The 15,243-nt window shown below is 45.8% G+C and overlaps 1 protein-coding gene across 4 annotated transcripts in view; it reads right to left on the reverse strand.

The window, feature by feature from the left end:
- Positions 1-3,010: 3,010 nt before the first annotated feature.
- Positions 3,011-15,243, reverse strand: part of LOC117744060 (girdin-like) — a 60,729-nt gene continuing 48,496 nt past the window's right edge. The window contains exons 26-36 of one of the 4 annotated variants that reach the window (XM_034552145.1): positions 15,128-15,243; positions 14,739-14,884; positions 14,478-14,570; positions 13,799-14,001; positions 11,383-11,460; positions 9,526-9,765; positions 9,233-9,286; positions 6,936-7,025; positions 6,100-6,374; positions 4,904-5,357; positions 3,011-3,137 (exon numbers count right to left, since the gene is read on the reverse strand). The exon at positions 15,128-15,243 is cut by the window's right edge and continues 71 nt beyond it. In XM_034552145.1, the coding sequence (XP_034408036.1) occupies positions 3,082-3,137; positions 4,904-5,357; positions 6,100-6,374; positions 6,936-7,025; positions 9,233-9,286; positions 9,526-9,765; positions 11,383-11,460; positions 13,799-14,001; positions 14,478-14,570; positions 14,739-14,884; positions 15,128-15,243 (1,805 nt within the window). In that variant the 3' untranslated portion in view covers positions 3,011-3,081. Of the gene's footprint in view, positions 5,358-6,099; positions 6,375-6,935; positions 7,026-7,790; positions 7,872-9,232; positions 9,287-9,525; positions 9,766-11,382; positions 11,461-13,798; positions 14,002-14,477; positions 14,571-14,738; positions 14,885-15,127 lie in introns of all 4 variants that reach the window. The other 3 variants (XM_034552146.1, XM_034552143.1, XM_034552144.1) reach the window with 3 other exon arrangements.

Below are 15,243 nucleotides of genomic sequence, written 5' to 3' on the forward strand. Positions count from 1 at the left end.
CCTTATACTAAAAAAGGGACTACGTGTGTCTATACTCTGAGTTTCATTTGGATGCTGGATTCTTTTGCATGATCATACAGTTAATAAACATACATTAAAAAAAATCAGGTGTTTGTTTGGATGGTTCTTTGGAAATGAAAGAGTATTTAATAAATATAGGTGTTTCTCTCATGTTGCAGCTTAACATTGGCCTTGTGTGGTGGATGCAGTTATCAAAGTATAATGTTATTTACAACTGTTTTTAAAAGGAGCATAAAGACATTACAATAGTGTACATCATATGACAGCATTTAAATAATTAGGAGCAAACTGTAAAGTTTCCTTTAAATGTCGTGAAATCTAAATATACATTTTAAAATATTGTCCTTCTTACGCTGAGGATTTTAACCAATATGTTTATACGATATCCTACTTTACCATCAGTTCTCTCTGCAGTACTCACCGTCACCTCTAGGGGGAGCCAAAGACCAAACAGATCCACCTAAACGTTACAAGGCAAGGAGCATCTCTTGAAACGTGCAGCGAGAACTTTCTCTTTTTAAAAAGGAGTAATATCTTCATAATGTTTAAGAAAATATGTGGATTCATTTATTTATTTTTAAACATCTTCATGGTGACCGACATAGGAGTGCAATGGTAAACAGGTGGAGGACTCTTTAAGTACTCATCTTTAACAGGGCTCCATCATTTTTAGAACATTATAAACACCGGTTAATACCATTAACATCAATTTGAATCATCATCTCTGACAATATAAACAAAGACCCAACAAGGTAGGATTTATTTTAGGGCTGTTAGAAATGTTAGTCTATTATTAGGTACACCTGTACAGTACCATCTAAGGCGTATGACACAATTCACGATACAATATTTGTTTGTACTGCATTTTTTTAGCCTCCAAGCTAAAACGTATAAGACTTAAAACAACTTTGTAAGAGACGGTCTGCATTTCATTTCCACGAGCTCTTCTCCAAAAAAGGGACATCTTGCAACATTTAAAACATTTTTTTTTAATTTTTTTTTTTTAAATAGCGGCGCCCTCTTCCACCATTTCCATCCTTCAGCAGTGTAATGAAACAGCCGTGTTGTGGAGGAGCTCAGCAAATAAAACACGGGAGCCAACGTGGTAGTCTTGATGCATTTTAATTACATCAAATGGATTTATGTAAAAAGTGGAAAAGGAGGAAAACACTGAGTTTCATCATCACCATCATCATCATGTTCAACACAGCAAGAGAAATGTGCATGTACTGGGTAGGTCACAGGTCACAGGTCACCTATACCGAGGGTCATCTCAGGAAAGTAGACACACGATACTGCGAAAGCACGAAGTCGACTGCACGGCGCTTTAACTGTTCATTTCCTTTTCAGAGCAGGATGGGAAGCGACAAATGAGATGGTTTAGTGAGGTTTCAAAGATATAGGATGTAAGCTAAGATGAACTGTGTGTGTGTGTGCGTGTGTGTGTGTGTGTGTGTGTGGCGGCCTTAGCCCTGGCTGCCAACTATAGGTGACCTGGAATACTCCCGTGATTAGTGTCTCTCTCAGATCACACAACCGTCACTCGTGATTGGCAGGCAACAGGCGCCAATCACACAGCTGTCATGGCTTCACGTCCAAGTCCATTTGGCAAAAAATCACCCACCGAACGCCCGCCGCGCTCCTCTCTGATTGGACGAAAGGAAGTGGGGCGATTGGCTGATTGATTGCTCCATGCAGTTTGTGATTCTTCACCCCCGAAACGTTCGGTGCCGACATGCTTTGAAAAGGTTTAGTGCGAGCCCGACTGAACGCCCGACTTGATTTGTCCATGCTGCCCATTCACACACAAAAAAAAAAAATACTTTTTATGATCATGGCGTCGGGCAGAAGAAGGTCCGGCTGAGTTTGAAGTTGCACAGAAGATCCCCCCCCCCCCCCCCCCCCAAAAAATGAAGTCATCGGTCTGGTTTAAGATCGCCCCTTTTGGCTCTTGATCTCAGTCCGTAGAGACGAGTGCACATCTAGCAGTCTGTCACACCGAAGGACACGAGGCAGCGCAATCTGCCACCGCTTTAGTCTTTATCGAACACTGAAACTGTCACAGCAACAGGTTCTCGTGTTTCTTTTTCAGTTTCCTTGATTCAAGGAAGAAAAACAAAAACAGAGACGTGGAAGCCACGTTGGGGGGAGTTAAAACAAAAAGAAAAATAAAGGATATACAATCTTTTCTCACTGTAGACGGTCTCCGCAGGTTAACTAGGCTTCAGACACACAGCTCCAAGGCCACCGTTCCTCTCTGAGCCCCCCAGGCAAGCAGAGAGGAGTGGACGGAGTGGAAGAAGAGACACAAATGGACAGATTAGAAAAGTAAAAAGAGGAAACGTTGAAAGAAAGAACAGAGAACAGAGGAAGGAAAAAGAGGGGGGGGAAAAAATGAAGATTTAAAGTCAGAAGTTGTATCAGCAGACAGTGAAATTACCAGAGGAGACGCAGGGGAAGCAACCGGCCTGGATCTACATGCATCGTCAAGGGGGAACAAGAAGGGAGAACAAGAGGGGGGAAGGATTTCAGCGTGACACTGAAGGTCATGCAGCGACAACAAGCAGCAGACTTTAGTTTCACCAGCAGGAAACGCCAACGACACGAGAAGCATCATGGAGGAGGGACGCGGTGAGGAGCTGGAGCTCACAGAACTCCTCTTGTTGGGGGGGGGGGGGGGGGGGGGGGGGGGATTTGGGAGACACAAGCAGGCACGGGTTCATCCACCGAGAGCCACATGGCTAAAACACCCCCATATGCCATGCAGACCCCGGGTCCCATCAGGCTCTGTGAACAGGCGTTTGGCACCACGGGGACGGTGGAGCGACGGACAGGGGGGGGGGGGCTTTACAGAAGCAGGGGAAGCAAGTGCATGGCAGGATGGACGACATCTGTTACACCATGTTTTAGGTTCCCGTGGAACCCCCCTCCCCCCCCCCACACCCAGATCCCAAACCCTATTCCTGCCGCCCGAGCAGCACTCACTCACCACGCGCTCGCAGCATGGTAGCAGACAGGCGAGGGTGGGGTGGGGGGTAGGGGGGGGGTGGGGGGCGGGGTTTAGCAGCTTTGCTGCGGCTCCCCGCTCCTGCTTTTAGACTTTCTGCCCTCCACATCTGTAGGACAAAGGCAATGTTTGTGTTACATCTGGAGACGTTTACCTTCCGCCTGCATATAGATAAATACATTAATAAAGCAGCTTCAAAACCAACAGAGTACAAAAGCAGAAATAAATATGCGGATCGAGAGGCAAGACGGTTCGACTAGCACGTAAAGCAGCGCTCGTCTTTGATTATAACTTAACGGTTACAACAATCTGTACAAGATCAAATATTATCCATTCTCACTTTGTGGTGCATCGGGATGAGTGAACAAAAGTTTCCAGATACCAAAAGTAATGATGTTCGCTTCATTCACAAAACAACCTGAACACTATTCCTACTATATTGACTTCCTGTTTTAATAACTCAATCGAGGGCTGACAAAAAACTAAAATATTATAAAGTCACCCACGTCAACCTCTTTTACCTTCATTGTCAACCCACTCTACCTTCCTTCGGATTATTTTAGGAATGAAGCTTCATCATTTTTGTCAGTTAAGACCCACCGGAGCAAACGCTCCGTCCCATTATTAATATTATATTAAAAAAAATACAGAAAAAAGTGTGTCAAATGTACAGAAAACGAACCATACACCACGTCAATACAAAAACAAAAAGAAACCATTTTGATCACAGCAATCAAAATGAGCGTTTCAGGTTGAACAAAGCCATGCAATTTAGTGGATGATGCAACAGAGTTTAAAAAAAATAAATAAAAAAAGCCGTGAAAAAGACACTCAGTCACCCATAAATCATCAACACATCATTATGAACAGGAAGAGGAAAGTGAATCTATTATCCGACACATCTATCTGAAAAATCTTACTTTGGATTTTGTAATCAAGACATTGCGGTTACGAGATACGTCCCACAATGCTTTGCTCTCCATCAGACACAACTATTTCTGATATTAAGATTTATTAGGTATTTATTTTAATGCATCCTGGTGACACGTTCCCTGAATCTCTCCATTATTTCTACTCGCTGTGAACTTAACACTCGAGCTATAAAACACAAGTACTCTGATATAACAACCCCCTAAAATGCAGATAATAGTATTGTGTTAGCCAGCGAAAAAAAAAAAGAGATCTGATGAGGAAACAATAATATGGCTGTCGGATGAAAAGAACATTCGTCAAAGTCCCAGAGAAAAGAAACAAGAAAATAAAATAAATACAAAATAAAAACCGATTCACCAATCGGCACCATGGCAAACAGAAAAGACCAAAAACAAAAACACCACAGAGAGATAGGGCTCCAATAAATACATGCAGAGGATTCATCCATCTTTTCATTTTCCGGCCAGAACCTCCCCGTCACTCACACACACCCGTACTCGTACCACAAAGACTGCTTGTCCTCTGGGCTCAGGGACGGGTCCGAATCATTCACACACCCCGGGTCAACGCCCTCGGTAGACTCTATCAGACCGGCTGGGCTGGATCGCACCTGGCCATTTGATTGGCTGTGAGGATCCTGGTTTGGGGTGGAATTATGGTTGGGGATGGGAGGAGGGTGCGTTTTATTTGTAATGGGAGGCCCGCTGATGTTGCTGACTAGGGTGGGGTTTAGAGACAGGAAGGGGAGGTTTTTGCCCACCGACTCACTAAAGATGGAGTCCATGAACACAGACTCTACAGTGAAGGAAGGGCCGAGGAAAGACTGGAGGGTGGAGAGGTCGGGTTCCTCCGAGCTATGGCAAGGTAAGCTGAGGGACTTGGGCAGGGGGGTGGCGGTGGTAAGGGGTCCCTTTAGGTTGGTGCGGTTGGGGTGGTACTCACTGGGTGTCGGCGGGGAGCGGACCCCAGCCTTGGCGGAGGCGGCAGGGGTCGTGGTGTCCACGGACACCGGCTGCCGGCCGTCCTTTAAGAGCAGGTCGTGGATGCTGGTGCGGCGGGTGGAGCCCTCGGCGGTGGAGATGACACTGCTGGCACGCGGCAGCGTGGAGGACGCCAAGTCCAGGCGCCCCGACACGGACGTGGCTTTGCTCTGCGATGACAGGCTGGAGCGGAGCGGGACCGAGCCTCTCACGCGGGTGCTCTCCGCCTTGCGCAGGGTCGGGCGACCCGGTTGTCCGGCGGCTCTCGGCGGGCGGTCGGAGCTGCCCGGCGCCGCTTTGCCGCTGGATGAGCGCAATATGCCTCGGCTCTTTGTCAAAGTGCGTTCTTTCTGCACGTGCTCGGAAGAGGTGGAGAGGCGTGGGGAGTCGACAGTGAGGTTCTCCTGACTACCAGACTGCAGGAGACGGAGGAAATTAACAGCATCAAGTTCAGCCCATGATTTGTGCTTTGTGCCATGTCATCACTAATCATATCTATACAACAAGAGATTTTTTTATTATTATTAGTAATCATTTACAAATGCCTATTTACTTTGCTCTCAACGTGGACCGGATTGATGCATTTACCCTTAAAATGTAGCCTACAAAATTAAGGGTGAATATTTGTGTATTTTTGTCATTTCTGGAGTTTAGATTAACATTTTAATGTGCCAGTAAAATACCATGCAATCCTTTCATATTATGGCATTTATTATCTTTTTTGAGGATTTGTCAGCAGCCTTTTTAAATGATTAACCGTTCTTTGAAAAGAAACTTTATTACTAAAATTGCCAAACATTTTCTGGTTCCCAGTTTTCCAAATTGAGGATTTGCTGCGCTTCTGTCAGATGAGGTAGCAAAACAAATATCTTTGGGTTTCGGACCGTTGGCCAGACAAAACAAGAAAGTTGAAGATGGGCTCTGAAAATTATATTGTGAATACATAAATGTTTTATTAATTTCTTTTAAAAAAAATCAGGTTTTACAGATAAAACTAGTTATGGAGAAAATACTCAGCAGATTAAATGTTAATGAAAATAATTTCAAATTCCAGCTCTAACTTGATCCCTCATTTGATTGAATGAATACAGGTCATAACGGGGACAATATTTGACTCATCAGGAGGTTTTTAAACAAACAACATTACACAGGCCTCACCTCTGCAGGATCAATGCCCTCATCCAGGAACTGCTGCAGGGAAAGCACCTCCTTGGTTGGGGATCCCGTCTTGGTGGCCGGGCCGGCGCCGCCTGCCGCCGCGGACGGGTCGAGCGACCTGCGCAGCAGCATGGGGCTCTGGTGGGAGGAGCGCGAGGAGGTGGGCTGCTGGACGGGGCTGCTGCCGCTGCTGGACCACACCTCCTGGTCCAGGCTCAGGCTGAACTCTCCGCTGCTCTCACTGTGAGGCCTGCTGAGGCTGCCGTTCAACGCGCCTGTGGGCGGGACGGTCGGTGATTAGAACGCAGGGAAAGTCATCGACGACCTTTAGTGACCTTTTCCATTCACCACTAGGAACCGCATCAGCATCACTCTTCTCCTACACTGCCGGCTTGTTCACAATATATAGCCATTGACAAGCTAAATGTAAAACGATAACACTAGTATACTGCCGTGTGAGATCTCTTATTAAACCTTCAGAACTGATTTCCTTTATAGCTTTCTGATATTGCTCTTTTTATAACGTCACTGACGAGTTGAGACATTGAATATTAAATATGTCCACGGTGCAGTAACAGTGCACCTGCCACCCGTTTGCATTTGCCAAGTCTAAATGCAGCATCCGGGCTCGGCGTCATCCTTGAATAAGATAATTCATTATTTTCGGAGAGAGAAAAAAGTAACCCTTAACTTTTAAATCAGGATAAACCGACTCCACATTGAAGTAGGTTTGAGTAAAGGCATGAAAGACAAAAGATAAAGGGAGCAAAGGAGGAAGCAGAGAACGGTTAGTTAGAGTGGAGAAAAAGGGGGAGTTGAGGGAAGGAGGAGCATACCTTTGCCCTCCAGAGGAGAAGTGAGGTGGGAGTTATTGTTACTATTACTACTGATGGTCCTGTTGCTATGGAGACTGGTGGGTCTGCAGGCTGGGTAAGGGACAAGAGGGAACACACACACAGTTAGAATATATACACTTACATGAACCCACAGAGACATGCACTAACACAAAGAGTAACGCGTAGGTGTGCGCCGACAGTGTGACACAACGCCTCCTGCTGGGGCAGCAGATGGCACACATGCCAGGCAGAGGGACAGGCAGGGTGGCTCAGTGCCAGGCTGCAGCCCCAATATGTCCAGTCGGTAAACAAAGACACCGCTGACGGAGGGGACAGGACCAAGGACCTCAGTGGAAAATGGGGAACCGATGGAGACAATACTGAATAACAGCGGGTGCAAGACTGCTGGTAAAAGAGAATAAATGGGTGGCTTTATGTGAAACCCAGGGAGGAGGAATTGAGAAGGAAGGAAGAAAAGGAAGGAAAAGAAGCGGTGACATTGTGACCTCGCTCTCCGGCGGTGATCGTAGGGACAGTTTCAGCTGGAAACCGAGCACCGTGAAATCATTTCAAAACTGGTTTTCGGGTCACAGCCTGACACCAAATTAGCATTTTTAAAATGAACGATCAGTCCTCGATGGACTGGCGGCCTGTCCAGGGTGTCCCCTGCCTTCGCCCTATGTCAGCTGGGATAGGCTCCAGCGCCCCCGCGACCCTAATGAGGATAAGCGGTATTGAAAATGGATGGATAATGAACGATCACACTACAGATCATTGTCCAGGTGCTCATCGTGTCTAGGAAACCAGCCCGCTATCGCCCAGAGTGGGATTCAGTGCCGGGTCGTGGTCACTTACAACAGATGCCACAGGGTACTCTGCACATAACGCTCAGCTCAACAGGAGAAGGACACAGAGCCCTGCTGTACACCTGCTGGCCTGATCACTCTCTCACACACACACACACACACACACACACACACACACACACACACACACACACACACACACACACACACACACACACACACACACACACACACACACACACACACACACACACACACACACACACACACACACACACACACACACACACACACACACACACACACACACACACACACACACACACACACACACACACACACACACACACACACACACACACACACACACACACACACACACACACACACACACACACACACACACACACACACACACACATGTTTAAAGGGTACAAAGCAGTGCTCATCAAATGTTGCCCACAGTGCAATAGTGTCATCTCCATTTATGGTTCACAACAAAGATAGCAACAAAAAAAAACATCTCTAGAAGACGACCTAATGGCTGATGCATTATAAGCAATGTCCGGTGTGTGAGGGAGTTTCCTCTAGCCATTAGAGATGTACATGGACCAGTATCTTTATATCAGTCTCACAATAATGATATGGATTTCATGAGTGCATTCGGGGAATTCATCAGCTAAGTAGAGTCCAGTCTGGGCACTAATGCAGAGGGGCATCCTTAGTAACACCACTTCAGGAGCAGGGGAAGTCAGACAGCGACCGTCAGTTCAGTCACACACACACACACACACACACACACACACACACTAGAGAACTACAATGGCCTTTAAGTAACGTTAAAAGCCAGCAAGGCTCACACTAGAGCCGTTATTTAACATGGCTGTGCTCCCTTTGTAGATATGAAGGGTTCATTCTAAGCTAACAAAAACCACAACAAGTCCTAGTTTCAGGTGATTTATACACTAGTGAAAAAATAGTTAGGAATAGTACATTGCATCTCTGCAGATCCCTCAAATGCTACAGGTATAAACAAAAGGTGTGAAATGCATTGAAACTAATGAGAATAAAAACATGTTAAGAGACTGAACGGATGTCAATGGGGTGTAGACTTAGCTCATGTGCTGGGACTGTGTGGAGGTAGTTTGGAGTTTAGGAACTGGGTCATCTTCATTAGAGCAGCACAGAACTGATGAATAGTTGCTTGGCCGCAGATTAACTGCCCTGGATAACATCCTAAAGCCTGAATTAGAGTCAATCCTACTTTCAATGGAGGCTGATCTCTCTCTCTCTAAACTGCTTTTCCAACTGTAGCTCAAGCTTAATCGAGGTGCAGGAAGGCAGCCCAAAGGTCAAAGGTCAGATGACGACATGACCTGCTTTTTCTTTTTGGGGGCTCTTCAGTTTTTACTCGTTCCTTGTTGGAAAGGCCGGCGGGTGCTAAGTGGCTGCATTTAGCCATCCCCGTTCTCGACTAATGTCAAGTCTTACCTTGACTCTTGGGGTCGTCTAAGGAGCCGGCGACATCTTCACAGGAGGCATTATCTGTTGAGACAAAAGAGAGGCGCTACAGCTGCTTTTCTTTGATGGAACAGAACTTCACCACCTGCCTATGAACCTTCACACCAATGAGTCCATTCTACGAGATAAGGGGGAAAACAAAACGTATGAAACAGATCCGCAGATCTGTTCTCATACCTTAAAAAAAGGTCATGAGTAAACACGTTCTCAATACGCACATTTCTCCTCCCGTGCCTCACGCAAAATAAAACCAGCATCCTGACCTTTGACCTGAAGCCGGAGCTTGGCCCTGCTACGGCCGGCGGTGGGCAGGGTGAGGGCGGCACAGTCGATGGCGTTGGTGGAGAAGGCGAGCTCCTTCATGCGCGGCCCGCCGCCGCGCCTGCTGCCCACGGTCATGCCGGCATCTCCGGCCTCGCCGCCGTCGAGGTTATCGATGCTGCTCGCCCACTGAGCCCCGGGACCGCCCGCCACCGCCATGGTCTGCAGCAGGTCGTTCATGGCTGAATGGACGAGCGGAGGGATGGAGATTAGGCCATGACGAGGAATATTAGCCGTACGGCTTTTTGTATCCAAAATAACTCAACTTTAACTGAATGTGAGAGAGACGTTTGAATCTCTGTAACCGGAGCCATTTTACAGGATCAGAGGAAACTATTTAATCAGAAGCCCTCATCTGGATTACTGGTAGCCTCATACAAGCTACTAGAGTAAGTAGCTTCCGATCCAAAAGTTTATTTAATATTAGGTATATTTAATATTCAGTGAAAAGTGTATTATTTTATACAATACAATAAAATTCTGCATTTTTGGAAATCAGGGCATATGCAGGTATACAGAATACCATGTTCTTTTCTTCACAAATATCACCCAAAGTGCATAAAGATGGCAGCTGCACAGTCATCCTTGAGATACTTTTTTTGAAAAGGTGATGCATCATCTGTCTTTATGCACTTTGTCCACATATGCGACGGCAGAGAAGCATGAAGGCATGCAAAGCTGCTTTGAGCAGCAGAGTCAGAACAAGTCCATGTCAGCAGAATAAGATCTGAAATGCAGCACACCGACGGAGAGAGAGAGAGAGAGAGAGAGAGAGAGAGAGAGAGAGAGAGAGAGAGAGAGAGATCTAGAAAGAGAGAGAGAGAGAGACATAGAGGCTCCATTTCAAGTCCTCCATGGTGAGTGTGAGTTGAGGCGATCAGGCGGTTGCTGTCATGCTGTAATTAAAGATGGAGGCAAACACAACACAGGCGCATGAAAGGCAAGCCCGCAGTCTCTCTCACCTCATACACAAAACACACACACACATACACACACGCACACACAGAGCCACTATACAGCATCAAAAAACTAAATGAAACCACAGAGCACATGACAAAGCTGCCCGATTGGTTGCCTGTTGCGTAATGACCAAACTAAAAGAAAAGGCTTCGGTAGACGAGACTCAAACAACGAGAGATGAAACTGCCTCAGACAACAAGAGACACATCTACAGAAAGATCACATTATTACGGCCACATCAGCTTTTGCATTCCCTCTATTTCCGTTTTTTTTTTTTTCTCCCATTACTTTCCATTTCTGTGCACCTTTGCTTAAATACAAAGCAAGTACAGTTGGTGTTATTCCCTCATCTGCTAATAGAGAGAACAAAGTGACACTGCACTGGTGAAAGCAGATACTCTACAGGAGGGAGTGGAGGTGGCAGACGCAGGGCGGAGGAGGTGACGGAGAGGTGGGTGTTACTAGACGAAAATTAGAAGGACAAGTCACTGAGGTCAACAGATGCAGCAGCATGGGGGGGGGGGGGGATGTATCGCATTTTAAACTTGAATCTTTAAGAACTTGTGTGCAGACGTCTCTAAAAAGATATCAGATCACCACTGTGAAGTCCTAAAACCCCGTCTAAAATATTAAAAGGAATGCTAACGCCTGCAGGCCTGAGCAGGTTTACGAGCTGCGACTGAAACCCGAGGCGGCCATACGGCCCACTGTCTCGCTCCCGTCACACTGCAGCCGCCGTGAAATCAGTGACCGTTCCTTCTTTGTCTCTCCTCGAGCGGAGATGAGAGGGGGGAGCAGGCGGAGGAAGGCTAGCGTAGCGGCTAACGGGGAGGTCTTACACATGGAGCGCCGGTAGATGGCCTTGGCCTTGTCTTTGTCCTTGGATCTGTTCCTCATGAAAGGCAACCTTTTTAAAGCTGTCAAGAGCGCAGCCAGAGACAGACAGACAGACAGCCGGAGGGGGGGATAGAGAGAGAGAGAGAGCGATAGAACGAGCCCGGGTGAGGTGGAGGAAAGAAAACAAAAGACAAAAAAAAGGAGGGCAGAACAGAGGGATGTGGTTAATGTTTTCACAAAGAGAGCCAGGGGGAGAGATGCAGAGAGAGTCGAGCCCCTGGACACTCAACTGGACAACAGACAAACAATGCAATAGACACACCCACTGACTGAACCTGGGGTGGATCATAATATTTAAAAAAAAAAAAGCATATTTTATTTACTATGAAGGTGTTTTAATCTATTCAAATACACTTAGTATTTCATGGAAATACTTTTTATATAATATATCAGCAATGATAATGCATTTAATGGACTTGAAAACCAATTTCTCAAATAGGATTTTTCTTTACTCGCATTATTAATTAATTAGAATTTATTCTCCATTTCTATGCTTGTTCAAGAGCTTTTTGGATGGACTGAAATGCCTCCCACAAACTTCTTTAAATCCTAAATATTACTTTTAAGGGCAGACTTCTGTACGAAGACACATTATGCAAACAAACACAAAATATGTGTGCACATTATTTAAGTTAAGAACATTTTATCCGCACACGACAACACACACAAGCACTCTCTCATGTCAATGGTCATGAGGGTTGTATTCTGCATTACACACACAACACATCGCCAACTACATGAAACACAGGATGAAGAATATTAAATGGTGCAATCAGGAGAATGAAGAGGTCAGAGGGCAGCGTTGGGGAGGACTGCAGGGTTTCCATCGACATTATCTATTATCATTCCATATTTGACTGTGTAATGTCGTTGGCACATATCTTGTAATGTAGTTTTACTGCATGGTTAAAGAACTACAACATGTACCGAAATGTGTGTGACTCACTTCTTATACTAGCTTCTTTTTTTTTTTTATACTGGCTCTAGCTTTTTGATTTTACACATATTTTCCCTTTACTTTAAAAAAAAAAAAAAGGTTAATCTTGTAGCAAAGTGACCTATTTGAATATTTGAAGATGTACAACCGGTCTTCTTTATTGCATATTTTCTACCAAATCCAGACAACCAATTGACAGAAAGTCAGCCACAAAGCATTGCACCTTTTAATAGCTCGGATGCTACATTAGAGGGTGTTTCTTGGTTGTTTACAGGTGAACTGCACAGATCAGCAGGTTGACGTTCTGTAACTGAGAGCTAATGAGCCTTTGACCTGTCGGGGAGAAGTAAAGAGGGAAAGAAAGTCTTTCCCAATATTTGAACCGCATGAGATGCGCTTGATTCGTGTCATGCCTGAACACCGTTGAAAGAGTACTCTAATGACTTAGCGCTGACCTCCACACGTTCTACTTAACCTGACCCCTACATTACCCACAATGCAAATCAACTGCAGACGAGGATTCAGTTTTGCTCTGTTGCTAATGTAGCCTCGAGCTGCGCGCTTCAAGCACATGTGAGGAGCTGGCTAAAGAGGGCAGGAAGATCACTTCTTTCTAACTCCACACCACCACATGTTCTTAAATGTTCAAACTTTTTAGTCATCTGCGCCAGATGACTACAAGTCGTCCTCCCCAAGACCTGTAAACTGACCTCGATGTGTTGAATTGGTGGAGTTACTATTCTTAGGACTAAAGTGTTTAATTGTTGTGTTACAAGGTGAAGGAAATCAAGCGCGCCCACTGTTCAAACACAGGAAATGCCTCCACGTCCTGAAACCAGCTCAGAGATTGAGAGTCAACCTTGTGGCGCTGCGCAGCTCAACCGTCGTAACCTTTAAGGACAGCCGAGTGAAACAGACAATGGACTCACGAAAACATGCCCCGAGAGGAGGAACAGTTGGGTCACAAACCCCGCCCACCCTCCCTATCTGCACCATACCATTGGTGGAGCCCTGCACCTGGGCATGGGGCTGCTGCCCTCTCCTCCCTTTGCAGAGAGAGAGAGAGAGAGAGAGATAAAGAAGCAAAGGAGCAGTTAGGGGAGGAAAGACCCACTCAACCAGTACACAATCGTACAAACCAACGCACACCAAGTTCATTTTGTTTGTGTGTTTTGTGGGTATTATCTGTCTGTGAAACTTGTTGGCAACTATTTTTGCTCGCATTTTTGTATGAAATATTGTGTGAGTATTTGATCAGAGGTTCCTTTCTGGTGCATTGTTTGGTAGGGTAAGTGTTTGTCTCCATCTTGAGCAAAGACAAACTGTAATTACACTGATCCTGACTCTTGGGTCCACATCTGTGTGTGTGTGTGTATATACTGTATATGTATACACACACACGTGTTTTTCTTTGTACTCACTGCTGCTCTTCTTTTGTGTCAGTGTGTCGTCCAGCGAGTTGGAGCCGGAGCCGATGGACGAGCTGTCCTGGCTGTCCTGGGGAAACATCAGGAAGCCGTCGCCGGACTCTGACCGAGAGGGGGTCAGCGTGAGAGAGCGCATCCTCTCGCGGCTCTTCGGCTTGATCAACTTCCTCATCTTCAAAGTGATCCAGTTGCCACGCCTGCGAAAAGGAGAGACGAGGCGGTGAGAGCGAGACCACCGGGACCGGGAGGAAGGAAAGAAACTGGAACATAAAGTCAATGAATAATGACAGTGAAAAAGAAAATGAAGGATGGAGTTTCAATGCGTTCCGTGTGTGTACTCGGCCTCTAAATCTTCACAGAAATGTTTGCAGTCTACAGCCGTTGAAAAGCTCTGCAGAGCGTAAATATTTGATGCCCGAGGCTGCAGTGCGAGTGTTTTCTGACGCTCACCCGCCTCAGAGATAAAGCGTCAACAAGCAAACAGAATTTTCAAGATCAGAGTCCGCTATGATACACTGGCTTGTTTCAGTCACTCAAATTCAGGCGAGAGCCATTTTTACATTGAGCTGTTACACAAGTGATGATTATGTCATTGACACTAAATAGCTTAACCGATCGCCGTTGTTTTTGTAAAATATGTCAACTAAATAAAGCCATTTTATTTATTTATTACCTGCGTGGAGGTGAGGGGTCGTAGAACTTGTACTGGTCCATGATCTTCTCCTCCAGCTTCTCTTTCTGTCTCCTCAGCTCATTCAGCTTGTCTCTGATTGGTGGAGAATTGAGAGATGATCCACCAAGACAAGAGCGAAAAATGCATGCAATCAAAATATAATTTGTTTTGAATATCCCCATAATCAAGCATAAATAATTTCGGCCCGGGGACACGATTGCAGTCCGCTTTAAAAGGAAACTCATCATCGGGGGGGTTTACATGTATTGTCTTTGCTCTACGTGGTACAGGTCCTTGCTCTCCATGGTCTGCTCCAACAGAGTGCGATTCTGGAGCATCAGAGTCTGGATCTGGTCCAACAGGTGGCGATTCTCCTCCTCCAGGTTTCCTTTCAGCTGGCTTAACAACTAACACACACACATATATATTAAAGGGATGCTAAGACACCCGGCTTAACAACAAATAGGATTCATCAAAAGGGTTAAACCATCCCTGACACAGCTGGTTTAAGAAGTCGACTCTACAAATATGACACATTAAAAAAAAATAACAAGGTAAACCCGCCAGAAGACAGCTGGGCTTTCAAAGTAGGACACAAACACATAAATGGGAAATGACAGAGTTAAGAAGTTAAAAGCGCGTCTCCTCACCTCACACTGATTGGTGAGCTTGGTGGAGGTGATGTCCAGCTGCTGGTACTGCTCCTTCAGTTTAGAGAATTCAGCCTCCAGCTTGGTCTGGTCCAGCTTGGCGCTGTTCAGCTGGG

This window comes from Cyclopterus lumpus, chromosome 15 (assembly GCF_009769545.1).
Source record: "Cyclopterus lumpus isolate fCycLum1 chromosome 15, fCycLum1.pri, whole genome shotgun sequence".
NCBI classification, from domain to species: Eukaryota; Metazoa; Chordata; class Actinopteri; order Perciformes; family Cyclopteridae; genus Cyclopterus; species Cyclopterus lumpus.